Raw genomic sequence first — 15310 nt, 5'->3', positions numbered from 1 at the left:
CTCGGCTCTCACGGTGTTCTCGAATGCAACGCATTAATATGCAACAGTGAACAGAACCTTTTCAAAATATATTACTTTATTGCCTTATATTTGTGTTATGATGCTGTTCAAAACGCGTGAAGGATTACTTCTCCCAACCACATAAATATCGAGAGTTTTTTTCTGTCATTTGGAATTGAATGGGAGTGAATGAGCCCAAGATGTATGGCAATACCGATTTAAAAATATCTTATATCATAGCGCATGCATGTACAAATTGTAAAAAATTAAAATTGCAAAAACTCATGCTTATCACGCTGGAATTGTGCTTTACACATGAGCTGTGACTGGGCTTGCCTGCATGTCTGATAGCGGATGTAGGGGTGCGTTTAGAAATACTATGGCGCTGTTAATCAGTGGTTTGTTTGTGGTTATACTGATAAAATTGATGGGCTTATTGGAAAGGCTGCTTGTGCAAAATTGTGTTGGATTATGGACGTTGTGATGTTAACTTCTGTCAAGATTTCATCAAGTGCAGATTCGGCATGACAGATCAGAAAGTATGCCCAAGTCTTTGTTAGTATATTTCATACTTACCACTTTCTTTCAGTATCACAGCTGTGGCTAAACGGTTGTGTGCTTCTCTCTGATTGCAGTGGAAACCACCTGGAGACTTTGTCTCTCTAACATTCTGTTTCTTTAATTAGTTCAGCAAGGCAACTTGGCCGCAGGTGCTGTTCCTATTGATTCTGTTTTGTGCGCAGAGTAATAAGACAAATAATGATAAAATACCGGGCAGCAGGCAGAATAAAGAATATATTTAAACTGATTAAAATTTTGAATGCTCATGGTTTCCATGTCTGCAGGGACAAAGTGCCATTATGAATAGTTTGGACCAGATCAATATAGTATGCTAGTAATAGAAATTCCAGATTTAAGAAGACACCCTCTGTATGCTGCTGCCTGAGGATTCATGGCTGTAAGGACCATGTTTCCCATAGGGGATCAAGCTTGAAGGACACAGAGGACTGCTCACCCTTGAAAGTTCCCAATGAATTGTTACTTTCCATTTTTCCCATGCATGTAATTTCAGCAAAGCACCAGTGTCTTGTTCTTGAAATCCTGTTATGATCATTGCTATTCCAGATGATCAAAATCCCTCTTATATCCTTTCATGCTAGATTGCCTTTTTCTCTCTTTCAGGCAGCTTTTCTGTTCTTAGCCAGGACACATGCTTCATCTTTGCTGCATAAACACTCGAGAAGAGATGAGAGTTTCAATGGGACGAATTAAAGCCATTCTCCACTGTGGACGGATGAAACAAACACCCAGCTAATTCTGTTGATTAAAAGAAATTGAGTTTGTTGTCAGTGGAGCTGTATTTGAGGCAGCGATTTGATTAGGAAGCTGTGCTTTTAAAATTGGTGTAATGATAATACCCGGTTTGATTATAACAAATGCATGCTCACAGGCACTGAGCAGTAATCTTGCATTATTGTCCCTTCTATCCTGTACTCCACTTGGGACAATGCATGTGGTGTGTCAACACGCACTAATGTTTTAGGGACCATTGCCAATCATCTGGGCTCATTTATTTGGAAAGTATATTAATTAATGCGATAATAATTCACAAAGACATTTTGAATTGTGCTATAAAACATGATGAGGGTGATGGAAGTAGCAAATTAATGAACAAATTTGAAACCACTAGAAATAGAAGAGGAATGTCAATCAAAAGACTTAAAAGCATAAAAGTGACACTTAACTTCCTGCACTTGCACCATTCTTTCTGATTCATCCTTTAACCTCCAATAACTAGCCTACAAATTGAATTTGTAAAAGGCTTGGATACACAAAATGTTCACTATTATATCAATCTGTGTGTACTGAAGTAAAATAAGGACAGCTGTATTGTTGCAGCTCTATGTTATGCTCCACTACAGAAACTTGACATTCATATAAATCATTGACATATCGACTTTATTACCTTTCTATATTCTCACAAACTATAAGCACAAGAAAACCTACTTAAAAATAAATTCCATTACCTTCATTTCAAATTATGAATACGCCGCTCTTTGCAAAGTGAATTTCCCGTACTGCAATATTTGGGAACACCTGTCTAATATAATGTACACATCAATCTCTGTGCACTGAAGTAGAACAAGGACAATGAACTGCCTGAATTATTGACGGGTCTAGAGTATTTTCCAACACGGAAACTAAGAAGTTCTTTAAATACTAAGCCATCACAGGCGCCATCATCTATGATTTTACCTTTCTGTTCGTAGAAGCTATAAACACAAACAAACCGACGTGGAAAAGTGAAATCTCTCTCCCTTCTTTACACTCAGACAACTACAACACGCAGACTTTTGCTCTCGTGGTCCATGACGACTTGCATTACCTGGCCAGGCACATGAGAGCAACTTGTCAGACGAGCCGGTAGCGAGAAAGCAAGTCGTGTCACAGCTCATACTACATCACTACATTAGCCAGGCAGTTCGCTGGTGTGTGACGAAGGCAGTATGCTGAATTCAACATTAGCACCGATGTGCCAATTGCACAGGGGCTAGCTCCTTCAAAGTTTCCGCACACAACTTGTTTCTCAGTCCTCATCATCAGAGGTGGGGAGTGATTATCAGGGTGCCACAGCCACATGCGCCACATATTTATCACAGTAAAGGAGATAATTGGCTGTGAAAACCAAGGGGCTAGGGGATGACAAATGAACCACGGGAATGGGATTACTTTTATAGCTTGTTTATAACCTTTGCAGGCAAATACATTTTTCAGGTTAGAAATAAATTGATATATTCAAACTGAGACAGCCTGACAGAGATTTTTTCAAGTCGTTATGGATGCTTACTGGACTGGATATGTCCTTGTCATAAAGTGGATGGATATTTGTATTATCCTCTCATTATAAGCCAGAAGCTGCATAATAGAAGTCTATTTTGTTTCAGAAATGGCAAAAAATCCTTTAAGCTAGAACTGTTACATAAAATGAGATGGAACTTTAATGAAATTATGCCGCAATAGGATACAGCAAATAAACATAGAATATGAATAAGAATAACAAATGGGGTAATACTATGGAGGCAGGAATCATTGTACAGTCTCACTCAGGATGTTGGCACAAAACAGCGCACAACACTGTGTGTGCACCTCGAGGGAGAATGACAGCTCTCTACAGAAGGGGTGGGAGGCTTAACAAAAACAAATGGGTAATTTGCCAGCTGTTGGTGAGGATGCAATTTATAATGGTGTGGACATGAGCAGTAGTCTTTTGTAGAAGGCAGTATGTGTGTGTATGTGTGTGTGTGTGTGTGTGTGTGTGTGTGTGTGTGTACTGAATGCTGAATCCATAAATCCATAATATTCTAGGGTCATATGCCAAAAAAGCTCAGAATTTCCAATATGGAACAATTATAATAATATTAAGAATATTTGCATCTGTGTAGAACCACAAAACCATTGTAGAACGGGTTGCTTATATATGGAATCATTAGGTGCTACAGTACAATCGTGAATGGGATGGACTAGCTAATACAAAACAGTAATGAAGTGTTTAGAAATTCATGTGTTTCTCCTGAAGAATCTCTTTTGTCGGGAAGCATCTGCACAGCAATAGCTTGTGTGGCACTGGAAAGTACCACTAGACAGAAGCTGCACTCCCTGGGCTGCAGTGGAGGACTAGCGCTTTGTTTTATCTTCTGCACAGAGCTCAAAGATGACACGCAACCAAAGAGAAGTCAAGGGCCATATTTTATGTCTCCTGCTTTGCCACGGGGATTTGTAAGCTCACAAGAGGGTAACAGAACAGTCTTAAACTTGCTTTACTGAGGTGAATGCAATTTGTCTGAGACGTACGACTCTACAATGCTGTGCTCTTTTCAGCAACAGCAACAACACACTGTCAACTGAACCAAATTCCAGTATGTAGCCAACAAGTAAAATGACATCTTTTTATGTCCAAAAATAATGTTTGGAACTGTCTTGGCAATATTTAGAGCACCTGTCTTATCCAAGGTTACGTTTTTTCCAAGTAAGATACTATATACATGTGATAACAAAAAATGGTCAGCTGAGCTAGGAGACTTAAACACATTTTAATAACTGCATTAACTGTATAACTCAGCTTTTAAATTAATACACAGATAATTTGGGAAATGTGCTTTTTACTTTACCTACCCATAATGACTTTAAGTGTATAGCAGTGCCTCTAAACATTATATTTAAAAAAACAAAAAAACAAAAACAAAAAAAAACCCCAAAAACAACAACTCTAAATATATGTATATTTGGCTTTTTATACCCTTTGGATTTATTATTTATGAAAATAAACAATAACAAATATAGTTGGTGGACTGTGATTTACAGTGGTTTTCTGTCTGAAGATTAATTTGGAATTATTTTGTACAAAGACATTTATTCATCACCAAGTGCAATGGTGTTTGTACAATGTCTAAGTGTGCACAATGTCTCAGTATCAACAATGTAGCTGCAGCTTTGTCTATTAATGATCCAAACAAGTTAAAAAGTTATCAAACATTCATAAAGGACCAAACTTTGCACAACATGCAGGGAGATCATTTTTTGTATAATAATTTGCCTCAATGCCTTTTGTTTCACCACTGGTGACTCGATGATTTGGTACATTTGAAGTTACAAACTGATGCTGCAGCTTCAGAGTAAAGCTGTTAGCTTAAAAAACAACTATAGAGCTTCTACTGTGATGGAATTACATCTGCGAATTTTATCTTATCACTAAGAGCTGAACTCATGTCCTGGCTATTGATTATGCTGGACAGGTGGCTGTACATCTTTCTTTAACTCAGAAGTTCCTGTGTTGAGATTCTCAAACATAATGTTACATTACCTGTGTTTTTGTATTCACATCAGTATCTCAAAGTCCCAAAATGGAGCCATGTTAAACTTTTTGAAACACATTGTGTCTATGGGAGGAGACTACACTAGGCAATTTTGGACATCGGTGGCTCCAAATGGCAGCAAGGGGCAACTGTTTGAAAAAGCTGAACTTAACACCCAGGAATCATGTATTATCACGCCAGCAAACTGCACACAGCACGCTCGTGTTTACCAACCCCACTGGTCTTTCATCATTTTATACCAGAGGGACGAGAAAGGTAAAAGACCTAACCTTGGTGAGTCCAGCTTTCTCTGGACGGAGCGCTCAGAGCAAGAATAAAAAACTTAGTATACGGTATAAAACAAAAACGAAACAAAACAAAAAAAAAGTGCATATTCTAGTCACAACACTATACAATCGCCTAGTTAAAATTCAGCTGAATTCAGGAAAGTGAATCTCTGCTGAGGAGTTGGGAGCCTGCAATACAATTAAGAGATGTGAGATGAAGAGGCACACTTTAAGGCATTCCGTTCCACTCTTGTTCAGTTTTTTGTCTGAGGAGTGTTTACCATAATCAGCCACAAAAGTCTCAGCAGTGCTGGAACAGCCCAGACATTTTGCAGTGCACGTGTTCTACGCATTAACAGGGACATCGTGAAATTGAAAAGTAGCTACCGTCTCTCTGGCAATTTCCCTTCGCTATGTGGACATGTTAATGTGCATAATTAACTAATCAGCTTATGCCAGCTGGAACACTTGGCAGCTCAGTCTGACAGCTTCAGCTTCTCTCTTGAAAACATCTTGAAAGATTCTGGTTCAATCTCCCTCTGTGTAATTTTATCTCCTGCCAGGCAAGAATAGGTTTAGCTTGGATAGTACCCAGTAGAGGTCCAGTGCTTGCTGTTTTCATTAGTTTTTACATTGTTTTGTCTACACAAAATGTCAATTATAAAGTATTTAGTCTGCCGAAAACTATACACTCAACTTGTTTATCAAATTACTCTGAAATTATTCATTAAAAGTTTGTGCAGTTTATTTCTTCGACGGACGTGACATCACTGAACGGAGTAAAGTGTGCTCTTTTACTCCATAATCACAAATGATGGAAAACATCACAATGTCTTGTCAAACAGACATGTTCAGGCAGTGCAGCATGTCATGTGACTACGCAACAGCATGTCTAGCCAATCGATACAGCATTCTATGTAAAAGACCATCTTTTGGTGTATGTATTTAGGAAAAAAAAAAAAAACGTACAGCTCATATATTCATGTATTGGTGCAAATTAATACATTGACTTTTTTTTGGCAAACAAGCTCATTGATCAACTTGCTGTTGTGTTGAGAAGATCGGTAGCAGTTTCATCTGTGTGCCCGGTATTAGTTTGTTTAGTCGCAAGCCAATGCTTCAGCATCCAGTATGTTTAGTGGGCAGTACTGAACACAAAGGTGTTAAGCAGATTTTACCAAGATAAATTACTAGGATAAGCAGAATTTAATGTATATTGTCAGAGTAGGGTAAGAAATGTTTTTATGTTTACATGTATGCATCAAAAATGCATTTACTGCTTTTACAAAATCTACATTTCAGATAATGATTGAATTGTTTGCTAATCAGGGTCCAAAATTAACTTTTTGGCTTACCTGCCAAGGTGGCTGGTAGATGAAAAAATTTACCGGCCAGCCAGATTTTTTACCAGCCAAAAATAATTAATTGCTTTTTACTATTGCAATTTGCTATTATTACTATTTAGCATGTCATCTTGGTCTCATATGCGATTCTCAATCAATATTATAGTAGTGTGCAGTAATAGTAGTAGTAACATTAACTGTATGCAGAAATATTAATTCAACTGTTTCAACACTAAAGTGTAACACATTTGAATTAATAAATTCAGTGGTATTCGCCTTTAAATGCAAGAAGGATAATTTATTAAGGAGTTTGAGAATATAACAATTATCACATTATTCCATTAATTATCACATTATTATAACAATCTCGTGATCCAATTTCATAGTTGTAGTGCCAACAACGAAGGAATTGCCTCTGCGCTTTTCCTTTGCGTTAACACGACACAGACTACAAAACATGACCCCCTCCTTAAACTCCAGCCATGTTCTTGGAGCACCTGAATCATCGTATCGCCACCTCTCACAGAATTTCCTCGATGATAGTTTCGGCGGATGAGACGAGGAGGGGCGCTTGCATTGGCCGTGGCACCAGTGGTCTCTTCAGCCTGAAGTTCGCCTGTTTTCTTTCTCTTTCCTGGGGGCTCCACTCCCGCAATAAATCTCCACATGGCTGGGTTTGTTTCAACTGCCCGGATGACAACAAGTACCTCACGTACTGTAACAAAAAAATCGCACGGTTTGATGACTGACGCAATTACGTACTACGCACGACACACGCAGCACGGCAGATCTAGCAGATTGAAGTGACAGCAAACCAGCAGCTTTCTCCAGCGCGTGTAGGAAATTCATTTTTTTCTACTGGCCAGAGTGGCGGGTGGTCTCCATAATTTACTCGCCAAAGACTAAATTTACCCGCATTTGGCGACTGGCGAGTGTTAATTTTGGACCCTGTTGCTAATTCTTTGCTGGATCTTGTCCCGTCCTCTGCATCGAAAAATTCTGTCTGATATTTGGAGTCCGAAAAGTGTTTCCTCACTGCTTCTCTGCACTGCACAGCAGTTGTCTTGATTAATTGGAATACTTAATTTGTCATTAAGTCTGATTAATTCCATGAATCTATCAGGTTTAAAGTCATTCAGTAATGTCATTGAAGATCAATTATTTGCCATGGCAACCAATGTGAAGAAGATGCTGAGTGTGGGAGTTTAACAAATGTGTATAATACCATCACCACATATTAGGACATGGCTCAATTACAACCACTGTAGCACAGTAAAGATGGAGAGCAGTGAAGCACTCTATATAAGTCATACTGTCTACTTTTCAAACACCAGATATAGTATAGGCCTGTGTGTACAGAGGAGGTCTTTGACAGTGGAAGCCATTGATTTTCTAACTGCATCTGTATAGCGTCTTCCTTCTCCTGCCGGCACAGCATGTAATATGAGACCACAAGTCTTCCTCTACCCACAGCAATCAATTTTGCTTAGCTGAGCTCCATGGCCTGGATGGGGCCTGCTTAAGTACCTGTCTCCTCCAACACACAACCCTGCATACCCTCATCCTCAGCAAAAGGCTTTCAGCGTAATAAAAAAACATATCTGACTCAAGACCCCACCAATCTAATAATGGCCAGACAAGCCAGTGTGACTATAGAGCGCTAACTGTGTCACTGCTAGGGAAGCGGCATGCGGGGACAGAGTGCAGTTGAAAGGCCAAGAAAGCAAAGAAATCACTCGCATCTTCAATTCATCCACATCTTCTACCTGTTTTACAGCTTGAAGTGAGAAATGATTTGTCATTCTAGAAGCAGAGAGCATTTACTGGCTTAAAAAAAAAAAAAATCCAATATGGGTATATGTGAGGGCATAATTGGGCATGATTGAGTCTGATTGATATGTACTTTAACTTTGCTTGTCCTCTATCAATCTCACATACACTCAAGATCAAATCACACCAATTGTTCAGCAGTCAGACTGGAATATAAGCGTTCACTTAGACTTGTGTGTTGTCCCTTTCAGGACACATTTTCAGCCATCAGTTACTGTAATGAAAACAAATGGATTGGTGACTGGTTGCACCGAGATTGAAAGCCTGAGCTGTAGCCAAAGATAACAGCTGAACAGATCCAGCAGTTGAGGCAGTGTGGGTGGTTGCTTTCAAAAGGCTGGTATGAAAAAAAAAGTGACTGCCTATTAGTTTTTTGTTGAAAAATGGCGCTAAGAGGTAGAGTCAGAGAGGACAAGTTTTTAAGCAATAATTATATTCAGCAACATCATTGTTCACATCAATGAAGTCTTTTCTAAATAAAATAGTTGAAATCCATTGCCATTGCATTACTGCTTTCACATCATTACAACACGTCCCATGTCAGTCTCAAATCAAGTCTCAAGTCTAAATGTAGATTACCAAGTCAAGTCTATGTCATTAATGTCAAGTCTCAAGTCTAAATGTAGAAGACCAAGTCAAGTCAGAACAAATCAAGAGTCCAGTATCAATTTAATATCTTAAAGAAAACAAAATATCTAGGACTTTTCCATCCAATATCGTTTTCATAGTATAAAAACTTGGTAAGTGCATCATGAGTTTGATTTCTATAATCAGTTTCAATAAATTCAATCATTCCATACAAATACAGAAACAGATTTTAAATTCTTCTGTCTGGTGGAACAAATCTCATAACTTTCAATCTAAGTCATTTACACAAACACAAGATCTTTTGTCAAGACTTTAGAAACATTTTCAAGTCAAGTCTCAAGTAGTCTCTTCATGCATCAAGTCAAGTCTCGCTCACTGATTTGCCCACAGACAGCCTCCTACCTGTAGCCACTGCGACTGGTCACTGTGTCCAGCTGTCCAAGCGTTGACCTTGCCCTGCTTGTCCAGCCGGGCCTTGCCTGGCTCCCAAGTGAACATGTCCATGTTGAGCGTCCTGAAGATGCTGGAGGCCGTCACCTGGTAGTCCTGGATGTGGCCCGACTTCATTCCCATTGGCTCAGAGCAGCCTGGCGCCAACAAAACAATGCAGATTGTAAAGGCATTTCTTCTAACCTCCCTGACTATACAACCTCAACACAATAAGTACATTCTCTATGTTGTTATTGCATAATCAATATAACAAATAGAGTATAATACAACTGGGAAGGAGGCACACTGCATTTTTCAAACCGTATCACAACATGTGTTTAGTTGTGTGTGGATGAAACAGAAACACAACTCGTGGACTCAAGACAACTCTCAGACTTCTGACGACTCACACACTCATGGTGACCCACCTGTTAGCTCACATCCCAGCAGCTCCATGCGCAAAGTGCAGTGCCTCCTGCAGACTTGGGGGTAGATACGCACATACTGGGCCTCAATAGGAGGGGTGAAGGAGTTCGCTGACGGAGCGTTGTTATCGACATTTCCTCTGAAAATCTGGTGCAGGAGATGACATAACAGCACATGTGGTGGAGGTGGAGGTGGAGGTGGAGGGAATGGTGGAGGGAGAGGGGGTGGGGTGGACAGGATAGAAGAGCAGATCAGTTCTGACGCTGTCTCTAGTGTCTACTCCACACTCAACAAATTGCTGTCATTCAAGGTCAATGAGCTAGAATTACAGGCAAAAATAGACAATTTCTCGCACCATTTGAGCCCGTAATTTATACGCACACTGGTGTGTTTTAAATTAGTGGTCCAATTATATAGCCATACCTTCTGGAGTGTTTTATCCAAATGACCTGAGATAGTGTCTGACAGGACTGTCTGATGTGAGTGAGTGTGTGTGTGTGTGTGTGTGTGTGTGTGTGTGTGTGTGTGTGTGTGAGTGAGAGAGAGAGAGAGAGTGTTTTATGGAATACAGGCAATAGGAGCTGTCACTGGATGGCAATAGGTCAACCACATAAAAAAAAACCTTACAGGCCGGGCCTCATAGGTCGGGGGTCAGGAAGTGTGATTACTTCAAACACTCTGGCAGGTCTTACAGGTATTTGCTCCTGTCCACTGTTACAGTCATAACCTCAATTTCCAAAAAAACAGCTGTACACACTCAGACACACACATTCCCGCTTTCTGCATGCCCCTTTTGTATAACTAGTGACAACAACAAACAAAAAAAAAAATTAAAAAATTGCACGAGAGACAAGAAAATAAATAGAGATCACAAGTCCAAGATCCTTGTGCAGAGTCATTGATCCGGGGAATACATCTGAGCAGAAGTTTGGAGGTCGGGGTCATTCGGAGCTCGGCCAAACGGAGGACAGCCGTGGTTTGCTGTCAGAAATGATAGAGTGCTTGGTGGCCTGTTTGGTGGCCGTTTATCCCCAAATAGTATAAAAATTCAATCTAGAAGTCATAAAAGTGGAGGGGGGTAAGGGGCAGAAAGATGGGCCCGGTGTGTGCTAGCTAATTAAAAAGCCATCTCATCATGTCCTCCACCCTGCCCTTGACTGAGCACAGTCTCCAGTTGCTGTGTGTGCTCGCACATGTGTGTGTGTGTGTGTGTGCATGTTTGTTCGTGTGTGACCGAAAGAGAGGCCAAAAGGGAAAGAGTAGAGAGTCATAATGAGTGTGTGTGTGTGTGTGTGTGTGTGTGTGTGTGTGTGTGTGTGTCCACATGTATGCGCCTCACCATATCCTCATCTGTGCCCTTGACTTTGTATGTTCTCCAGGTCTTCCCGTCATCACTGGAGGCTACTTTGTAAGACTTGACGTACTCTGGGCTGCCGATACGCTTTGCACCCTGGGTAATTAGGCCTGTGACCCTCATTCTCCTCTGCAGGTTTATCTGTGGAAGAAAAAAAGGCAAAAACCAAAGAAATTACTTCTTTATTCTGAGAGAATATGAATGTGTGTGTGTGCGCGTGTGTGTGTGTGTGTGTGTGTGTGTGTGTGTGTGTGCGTGTGTGTGCGTGCGATGGGGTAGAGGTGTGCACGTGCAAGTCATAGGAATCAGTTCACCCCCCTTGTATCGTTTCTGTCAGGGCCATCCATCTTATTCAGAAAGTCTGTGATCGAATGGAACATTTAATCAATCCTCACGCTCCAGATCCAGTCTGTCAGCCCCGTGCGGACTGTCAATACGCTGCCGATGTAAAGCGCCTCAGAGAGCCAGGGGGAAGAGGGCGATGTGAGGAAGAGGAATGTGATGAATGCTTAGATAGAGCCCGCTTAGCGCACACAAAGCACAATCAACAGTGTCGGAGCTCTGTGGATGCATTACATGCCTGAATATAAGTGTGCTTTGTCATGGTTTTCAATGACAGAGCACTTTTATAGAGTACCCCATTGTATCCACTTCAGCAAGATCCAAAACACACCTTTTAGTGCTTTATCCATGCCACTCCATTGAGAACAATTTTCCACTCTCAAGATAACAACAGTTTGAAGTGAACATGGGCGATCATTTACTTTGAAGGTGTTATGCCGGCACTTCATAACGTTTGGAGATTTTGCAATCAGTGGAGCAACTACGTTTAATGCATGTTTTTGTGTTTACATTTCAGGACAATAAAGTATTACATAGTCACAAGTGTAAATTTACAGTTGCCAGATTGTAAACTGCCTCCATTGGCCCTTAAAAATGTGCAAATATCCAATGCAAATGGACTTTCTCACCCTGGTATATTACTGGTGAACTTGAGAGAGAAAATGTAGTGTGCTTGTTTAAAGAATGAGAGCAGATTCAGAGGATTATTATTTTTAATAGCTCCACATGAAGACAGCTCACTTCACTGTAATATTGTGAAGCCTGTGGTGACTAAGGAGCGGTGCTGTGCTGGGCGACACACATAGATGAAAGATTTATTTATGTCCACATAAATACAAGCATACAAAGGACATAAACACTATTAATGCAGTCAGATATTGAGTCAGTTACATAAGTGCCTAATTGGCAACCACATTGTTGCAGACACACAGGATGAAAACAGTGGCAGGTCGAAAGATAACAGACAGGATCCACTTCATGGGTATAAAAAGCCTCCTCCATATTGAGCGGCTACCAATGACAGCAGATACTGAACAATACCTCACTAACTGCTTGGCCCTTCTCTTAGGGAGACCAGCCATCTGAAGGCCCCTCACAACTAGCTTGTGCACATGACCCAGGCTGCCAAATATGAAAACTAAAAGTTTACACTTGTAGCCTAGCTGTGAAATGGTCTGCTCCAGCTGTTGATATTTCAGCATCTTGGTTAGAAAGGCTTCCTCTAGGCTGTAGTCAAAAGTACACACACACACACACACACACACACACACACACACACACACACACACACACACACACACACACACAGCCTCTTCCTAAAATGAATATTCATACTGACAAAAAGTAGGCCAAATTAACACGAGGCAATTTTAGTGTCATTATACTGTAACACATCTGTAATGCTCTTTGACAAAGAAAATAATGCAAATAAACTGTGATGACAATTATTATTTATTTCGGCACCATATTCACACCATGCTGCTTCATTCTTAGATATAACACTTCGGCTCATCTAGTTCACCCTCTGTCAAAGTATAAAAACACAGCTGTTTAGTGTTCCATAGCTGAGGAACAGAAGGGCAGCGGTAATACAGTATTGAGTGAGCATTAATTGAAGGACCATTAACCTGGAATGGTTAAAAAATGTAAAAAAAATAAAATAAAAAAAAAGGAAATCCACACTAAAACAAAATTTAAATTACTCCTATGATTTTTGCATTTTTTGTGGGATTTGCACTTGCACCGCCCACCTGCTCAGACCAGGTCAGAAGTGCATGGTGCACTTACCAACCCTTTTTGTGCTGTAATGTTGGCCAATTTCACTTTGATAGAAATCCCTCAAGCTGGAAAAAATAAGATACAGCATTTTCCATTAATTCTAAATATATACACATGTGGCTGTAGTGCGAATGATTGTCATCCAACAAAACATCGAAACAGCGTAGTGCAGAGTGCGCTGCGTTTAAAGGGAAGGAAAAGAGGCGATTTGATTGGTCATGATGAAACCAGCCCCTACTACAGCTACTGATAATGTATTCCTCCTAACCTCACACAACTGCGCTGCAGGTGCACCGCTGGCCATGAAATTACCAAACATTTGCACCATGCGCCATTGATTCCCGAAAATGGTGCCCTATATTTGTGATCATACACAAGTCTTTCCTAAAGCTAGAAACCAGAAAGCTCAGACTTACTGGTGACATCATCAGACACTAGAGCTGATCCACTAGTAATGATTGGAAGTCTAACTGGACAATGTGACCATATCCAGGACGGTTTTCTGGGGACATGAGCACATTTTCCAGTGCAGAAACGTTAGCATTACTATGAAATAAGGCAATTTGCATATAAAATATTTGAGTGTAAAAGCTCATGTGAGCCCACAAAGTCACTCTCTCCTTTTCTGTTAATGGAACAGCTCTAAGCTGCGTCTCCTGAGGACATTAGACATTACAGTATTGGCTCTTATGGATCCAGAAGAAGAAAATACTTGTTTATGTTCACCCATCTTGTCTGGACTGTCAAAGATCACTGGAATAGTATATAATAATTTCGGGGTGGATTTCGGCTCCAATTTCCATTCCTAGAGACATGACTCAATCATTTTTTCTCCATACTTAAACCAACATATCAAGTCAATTATCCACAAGGACCCCTTTTAGAGTTTCAGAGCTGCAATGACTCACACTTACACACTCTTTATCATTCACAGCATTTCTTGCTTCTCTCAATTTCCTCCATAGAGATAGATACTTCTCTCGCTAATTAGAAGCACTGTCACTAAAAGGCCACTGCCTGGGTAATTGGGGTGATCCTTCACATCTTTAATGACCACTCACAAACACGCCTCTGTCACTTCAGTCCTAACAGTGATGCATTTATTTGTTTGAGGGAGGCATTATTGGCAACATCTGTCATCTATAGACCTTTGTCTACAGACCTTTATTTGTCAGTTTGTGAGAAATTGAGACAAATCACACAAAAACATGCAAAATGGCACGTACACATAGAGATAAGCATGTGGGTAATTTTCCACATGCTTGGTTGATGCTCTATCTTTATGCCGTAAGTCAATTCTGCACATTTTGTGAGGAATCGTACCCTGGGACAAATAGAATAAACACATAGAGAGCAACACACAGAATAAAAAAAAATTCACTGTGATGGTCAAATTTCTCTATAGCCATTATACTATGCTATCAAAATTAATTTGAGAATCATATATTGAGGTAAATATTTTACATATAGGGGCTTTCAGTTATGAGTCTATATGAATATCTTTGAGAGACAGAAAGAGAGAGAGAGAGAGAGAGAGAGAGAAAATGTGTGTGTGTGTGTGTGTGTGTGTGTGTGTGTGTGTGTGTGTGTGTGTGTGTGTTTGGGTGTGTGTGCTGCAAAGTAGGTTATACCTTTCAGTCATTATCCAGCCATCTGTCTATCTATATTGTATGCTTGCCTGTCTCTGTCTATCTCAATCTGTTTGTCCGACAGTCTGGATGTACCTAACAACATACATTTCTGTGTATATAGAGAAAAATACAGGTTGTAAAATAAAAACATTTTAAAAGGGTTCTTTGCCGCTTAGATCTTTTTTGTTTTGTCTTGGAGACTTTTTGCAAAAGCAAGCTCACAGAGATTTCTTGAGGAGAAAGTTCTGAAATGAACTTTTCACCTTTCCCCCCTTTCCTTTTTCTGAAACACTTGGACTTGGCTTGGCTTTTTATTTTCATACACCATCATGTGTATGAAGGATTCTAGGTAAAATGCATGCACCTCTGCAAGAAAGGCAGTTCTACATCAAATGGTTTCTGCATTCTATAGCATTATTTGCAACACAAAGCACATATCACTCTTTTG

The 15310-nt window shown here is 40.1% G+C and overlaps 1 protein-coding gene across 1 annotated transcript in view; it reads right to left on the bottom strand.

Annotated features, from left to right (window-relative positions):
• The window catches only part of edil3a (EGF like and discoidin domains 3a), a 127674-nt gene that overhangs the window by 24385 nt on the left and 87979 nt on the right, over nucleotides 1-15310 (bottom strand). Inside the window, exons 6-8 of the mRNA XM_071899737.1 lie at nucleotides 11096-11251; nucleotides 9759-9903; nucleotides 9304-9488 (exon numbers count right to left, since the gene is read on the bottom strand). Of these exons, the coding sequence (XP_071755838.1) occupies nucleotides 9304-9488; nucleotides 9759-9903; nucleotides 11096-11251 (486 nt within the window). The remainder of the gene's footprint in view (nucleotides 1-9303; nucleotides 9489-9758; nucleotides 9904-11095; nucleotides 11252-15310) is intronic.

The sequence above is a fragment of the Centroberyx gerrardi genome, chromosome 8, assembly GCF_048128805.1.
Source record: "Centroberyx gerrardi isolate f3 chromosome 8, fCenGer3.hap1.cur.20231027, whole genome shotgun sequence".
NCBI lineage: Eukaryota > Metazoa > Chordata > Actinopteri > Beryciformes > Berycidae > Centroberyx > Centroberyx gerrardi.
The sequence above is the reverse complement of the archived record's forward strand: the minus strand, read 5'-3'. Positions and strand labels throughout refer to the sequence as shown.